This window comes from Nerophis ophidion, linkage group LG23 (genome assembly GCF_033978795.1).
Source record: "Nerophis ophidion isolate RoL-2023_Sa linkage group LG23, RoL_Noph_v1.0, whole genome shotgun sequence".
NCBI lineage: Eukaryota > Metazoa > Chordata > Actinopteri > Syngnathiformes > Syngnathidae > Nerophis > Nerophis ophidion.
Genome location: NC_084633.1, coordinates 29,393,651 through 29,400,152, shown reverse-complemented (window position 1 = coordinate 29,400,152; position 6,502 = coordinate 29,393,651). Strand labels below are relative to the sequence as shown.

Sequence of the window (6,502 nt, the reverse complement as noted above, 5' to 3'; positions counted from 1 at the left end):
ATTTTCTACAGTAAATGTATATACATATGAAGGTATACATTCATTATATATATATATATTTACACATATACATGTATATACATACATACATACATACATACATGTATACAAGCATACATATATCCACTTAATGTGTTTATAAAACTGCCCTTTTTTTAATAAAATGTTGTCCATTATCAACACTCCTTACATGAGACAAGAATACACGTATTTCCCTTTCCTGTGCATTCTAGATAGGTAAAAACTGCTCATACGAGGCGGCTTACAATGCAGGCAACTAGGATTGATCTGTTCCGCTCATAATGCGTTCTAAAAAACATCTAAAAACTTCCAACGACACTATTTACGTGGCGTTACCTGCAAATGAACCAGGCTGAAGCTAACACAGAGGAACTACTTTTCTGGCCCCTTGCTCACACTGCTCCTCCGACCACTAGCAAGTAGCCATGACTACTAGTTAGCATGAGCTGCAAGTAATGTTGGTTGTGTCGCGCCATGCGGAGCATGTGATTCTGCTGCTGTATTGTCTTTTGAGTTATGAAAAGTTATCTTTCATAAGTCCTGCATCTCACCCGTACAGTAGAAGGTTGAGGAACTAAGCCAGAAAGTTGGTCTACTTTGAAAATCCACACACTACCAACTTGTTACTGTATGGCTCTCAACAAATGGAAAGCAGCATAAAACCATCGCAACATCGGTAAAAAGCTTTTTTTTTTTTTAATCTGAGGAGTGGTACTATTCTGAATTTAGCAGCTCAAGAAAAGCACAAGTGCTGAAAGATACAATCGTCCCAGTGAAAGCAGACATTTTAAGTTAGTCTTTTTTTCTTTTCTTACTTATACCTTTTGCAATCGTGCCACATATTGATGGGTACTTTTATAGGACCAACCAAAATTTTGGGTACTACCAGGTATCGTTTCATGTAAAATCAAACGATTCCTTATTCGGATACCATTGTTCCGCGTGATGTCCTGGAACACTGGCTCAAGGAAACTACCACTCAGGACAGACTCAGTCAAACTCCCTCTAAGTGACGTTGCAATTTTCAACACCAACAAAGCAAGTATGCTCGAATGTAAAATAAGGTGCCGCTCTTTCTAAATGCGCTAGTTTGATACTAATTTACATTAGATTTGCCATAGACAGGTTAGTATTAGCAATAGCAGTTTTACACTCAATTTCAACACTACAACTGTTACAATCAAACAGCTGGTGTGTAATAAGCACAATACTTAAGGTATACACACTTTGTAGGGCGCAACGTAACACATTCAGCTTCCTGGAAAAATCTACTTCCTAGTTAGACTTACACAAACTTTAATGATGCACAAGGGAAATTGTTCCACACATAGAAATGTGTATATATGTATGTATGTGTATAATGTATATATGTATGTGTATATATTAGGGGTGTAACAGTACGTGTATTTGGATTGAACCGTTTCGGTACTGGGGTTTCGGTTCGGTTCGGAGGTGTGCCGAACAAGTACATATGCTAGCAGCGACCGGGCTATGACAACATGTATAAGCCAGAGCTGGAAGACCCTCCTGCCTCATTAAGATCTCCCGTTTGGGAACACTTTGGCTGTGCGATACAACAATGGAGGACGGATGTTTGCCGAGATTGTTCAGCAGCTGCTTCTGACAACACATCAAACATGTGTTGCACCTTTCCTGCTTTCGGCTCCCAGAGTGTCTCCCCTGCGCTCCAGGGCTGATGTATTCTCGGGGGCAACCCTTCACTCTACCCGGCAGTGGGTCTCCACAGCTCCGGACTCCAGGGTAAATGAAGAGCCCGGCAATTAGTTGCTAATCGGGGCTTTATTGAGGTCTTGCACACAGCCAATCCAACAAACCACTAGCCACTCCCGCACTCTACCGTTCCCTCACCTCGCTCGCCCACACACTCACCTCACATGCTGTCACATATTAAAGGGCCACACACACACACACATACGCTACTCTCATAACACAGTGGTTCGCAACTTTTTTTCAGTGATTAACAAGTGATTCAATTATAAATAAATATTTCTACACATATAAGTAATCATCAACTTAAAGTGCCCTCTTTGGGGATTGTAATAGAGATCCATCTGGATTCATGAACTTAATTCTAAACATATCTTCACAAAAAAAGAAATCTTTAACATCAATATTCATAGAAAATGCCCACAAAAAACGGCGGGCGGTGTTGATGAACATGGACCCCGACTTAAACAAGTTGGAGAACTTATTGGGGTGTTAGCATTCAGTGGTCAATTGTACGGAATATGTACTGTACTGTGCAATCTACTACTAAAAGTCTCAATCAATCAATCAAAAAACTTTATACGTAGAAAGCTTTTGTTAAGAAACCATTCTGAGCCTTATCTTATTTAATTTGTATTTTATATATGTTGACCACATTAACCCTGGCAATAGACCCTTTGTGTATATGTAAGTTATGCCATTGTTTACAAATTTGGTAAATAAATAACCAAAACATTTATATTTAGTTGTTTTTTTACTGTACTGAAAATGAACCAAACCGTGACCTCTAAACCGAGGTACGGACCGAACTGAAATTTTTGTGTACCGTTACACCCCGTAGTATATATGTATATGTATAATGTGTATGTGTATATGCATATATATGTATATATATGGACATATAGATGGATGGATACATACATATATACACACGCACACGTATGGAATAATACTGTATATGTATGGATATATAAGTCTATATGTATGATATATATGTGTATATATATATGCATACATATGTATGTATATATATATATACACACAGTATATATATATACATACATATATATATACATATGTAAATGAATGAGAGAGAGAGAGAAAAAGAGAGAGAGAGAGAGAGAGAGAGAGATGCATCAATTTAGAATTGGGATGAATAATAATTGTGCGGATGTGAATGAATTTAGAACAGACAGAAAAAATATGCGTTTGTTCTTGTCTCACATAGAGATTGTGGATTAATGGGCAAATTCCCTCCTCCCACAGTAAATAAATATATTCTCAAAAATTATGAATCAATTCGGAATCGGAATGAATACAAAATAATCGCGATTTGGATGTGAATCAATTTTGGGTTTTTTTAGCACCCCTCGCGCGCATTATTGGCTTTTGTGTAGGTGTAACTCGCTGAAGGATTTGTTTGAATGAACTTAATTAGCAGAAACCGTGTTGTGCAACAGGTGAGAACGAACACAACGGGGGAAAAAATATCCTCCTGCTCTTGGAAGAAATTACATTGTGTCCTCCCTACACACGTACGGGAGCACAAACATAAACACCCGCATCTCAACTTGTTTAACAGACAGATGGCGGAGGCGGGGGATGTAGGAGGGGGTGGCGAGGGCGCCCGTCAAACACTGATTATGACTGGGCGTCAGCGATATGTCACTTCTAGAGAGGCAGGTCTATCAGCTGTTGTTTGATACAAGTTGCCAATGATATCGTTCGCAGTCGGCTCTGCCAGCTCCTCTCGGACATCCAGCCTATCAGGGTGCCCTCTCCATGAAGCGCCGCCTTATGATGCCACCGCCAACAGGAAGGGGGAGGCGCCAGGCGAGGGGAAGGTAGGACAGTCCCAAATGTTACCACAGATTCACTTCTCCGTCTTCCTGTCCTACAAACAGTTAGCAGCGATGTAGCGCTTTAGTATTTACACACGCGGCGAGATGACCCAGAGGTTTCTCTCGCAACTGGCCTCATCCGTGCTGCGTGTGTTCGGATGCGGCCATGACGCGGTGAGTGTGCGAGTGACAGCTCTTTGAGTGCCTGCACGAATGAGACTCCTGTCTGTCCTGCGCTTGTATCTGTCCTCCTCAACAAGCCATTGTTACACACTCCTTTTTGGTTGCAACTTCTCTTCTTTTGCAGCAATATTCATGTCGTACTGAGCCACAGGTGTGTGTGTGTGTGTGTGTGTGTGTGTGTGTGTGTGTGTGTGTGTGTGTGTGTGTGTGTGTGTGTGTGTGTGTGTGTAAGCCTGAAGGGTCACTTGTTATTGTGTAATTACCATATTTTTCAGACTGTAGGGAAAACAAAAACCGACAATGCGCCTTATAACCCGGTGTGTCTTATGTACGTAAGACACTTGTGTACATCTGCTGAACATAAGTGTTCAGCAAATGGCAGTCACATAAAAGAAATATTATTATGGATCCCAAAATGGCACCTATTAGGAGACATTATCTGAAGTTTTGTGTCACAATATTATACAAAACAAGCTTTTCTTACATAATCTATGCAAAATTTTGACCAAAGAACCACAATTATGTGCTATGAAACTGAACTGAACTACATTAAACAGAACAAGGAAGTGTTTTAAATGTAGAAAAAAAATCATAATATGACCACTTTGATGCGCCTTATAATCCGGTGCGCCTTATGTATGAAAATAGACCCACACATCGACAGTGGGCCTTTTAATCCAGTGTGCCTTGTAGTCTTAAAAACCCAGAACCTAAAAAGTGCTCTTCTAGCAAAGACTTTTGGTAATTTATATAAGTGTATGTGTGTGTGTGCGTGTGCGCGTGTGTGCGTGTAAGCCTGAAGGGTCACTTGTTATTGTGTAATTACCATATTTTTCGGACTATAGGGAAAACAAAAATTGACAATGCGCCTTATAACCCGGTGCGTCTTATGTACGTACAATTCTGGTTGCACGTACTGACCTCGAAGCAATTTTATTTGGTCCATTTTGTTAACATAAGTGTTCAGCAGATGGCAGTGACACATAAGAGATATTATTATGGATCCCAAAATGGCACCTATTAGGAGACATTATCTGAAGTTTTGTGTCACAATATTATACAAAACAAACTTTTCTTACATAATCGATGCAAAATTATGACCAAAGAACCACAATTATGTGCTATGAAACTGAACTGAACTACACTAAACAGAACAAGGAAGTGTTTTAAATGTAGAAAAAAAATCATAATACGACCACTTTAATGCGCCTTATAATCCGGTACGCTTTATGTATGAAAATAGACCCGCACATCGACAGTGTGCCTTTTAATCCAGTGTGCCTAGTAGTCTGAAAAACCCGGAACCTAAAAAGTGCTCTTCTAGCAAAGACTTTTGGTGATTTATATTAGTGCGTGTGTGTGTGTGTGTGTGTGTGTGTGTGTGTGTGTGTGTGTGTGTGTGTGTGTGTGTGTGTGTGTGTGTGTGTGTTCGTGTGTGCGTGCGCTAGAAGGGTAACTTGTGATTGTGTAATTACCGTATTTTTCAAACTATAAGGCGCACTTACAATCCTTTCATTTGATCAAAAATCGACAATGCGCTTACTAACCTCGAAACAATTTTATTTGGGACATTTTGTTAACATAAGGGTGTCCAGTAGATGGCAGTCACACATAAGCGGTACGCGTGGACTGCATGTTGACTGACGCCTGTTCAATAAATGACGCAAGCAAGTACACGTCAGTAAGCGAGATTAAAACTTTGAGGTTTCTTTGAGAATATAGAACATTACACACGGCAGCAGGACTTTGAGGGCAGAAATTATCACAATGAATAGTGGCTAATTCTGCTTTTGTTTAGTTATTGTGTAGTTATTGAGTTTGTTTTGATCAAACAATAGTATGTAATACATGGGAATAAGGAAGTAGTTTTAATATTGTGTTGATATTGTTAAACTGTCATTAGCACTCACCATGAATGCATTAAAAAATGCACTGTTAATATGTATGATCAGTATCAGTATTGGTATCGGCCGATCTCACTCATGGATGACAGGCATCAGAATCAGCAACGTAAAACCCTGATGGGAACATCCTCAATCTACACCTCTGTTTAAATGTGCTCAGCACGTATTCTTCTGTTGTTAGTTTTGGGCGATACTACAAATTTGGGAGACGATCCAATGCCAAATAGTATTGCGCATACCATACTGATACTGATACTTAAAATGTTAAAGATCAACGAGTGTTTACATTTTGGCTCACAATCATAACCAGACAAACGCAGAATGGTGGTGTAACAAAGTCTATTATAATTATTCCAATTATTTAAATCTTCTGGTTTTTGCTTTTAAAGCCCTCTGGTGTCCAGGGAATTATTTACGGAGTTTGTAAAAAATAACAAAAACGACAAAATATTTGATTAATAGTAAAGAAATATCAATCGAATTACTGTAGTGTCATCTAGTTGCAAACTCCGGCTCTAATTTTATTTTTTTATTTTTTTTCCTGAAGGAATCAATAAAGTACTATCTATCTATCTATCTATCTATATATCTATCTATCTATCTATATAACCAGCATAGTTATAAACAATGTGATTTCAATCAAAACAATCAAAAAACTAATTGCTAAACTCACGGACTGACTAGTGCTTGCTTGCTAGCTTGAATGTTAACATGAAAACAAGAATATTAACGTCTTTCCCCATTAAGAAACGACATACCTCAATCTAAACTTATATAAATGAATTACTGTCTGAGTATCTAAGATATTGAATGGTCCATCCAAAA

General features: G+C 38.9%; 1 protein-coding gene across 6 annotated transcripts in view; it reads left to right on the top strand.

Annotated features, from left to right (window-relative positions):
• Nucleotides 1-6,502, top strand: part of caskin1 (CASK interacting protein 1) — a 258,191-nt gene that overhangs the window by 222,127 nt on the left and 29,562 nt on the right. For all 6 annotated transcript variants that reach the window (XM_061885604.1, XM_061885608.1, XM_061885606.1 and 3 more), the window contains one exon: nucleotides 3,481-3,593. In XM_061885604.1, the coding sequence (XP_061741588.1) occupies nucleotides 3,481-3,593 (113 nt within the window). The remainder of the gene's footprint in view (nucleotides 1-3,480; nucleotides 3,594-6,502) is intronic.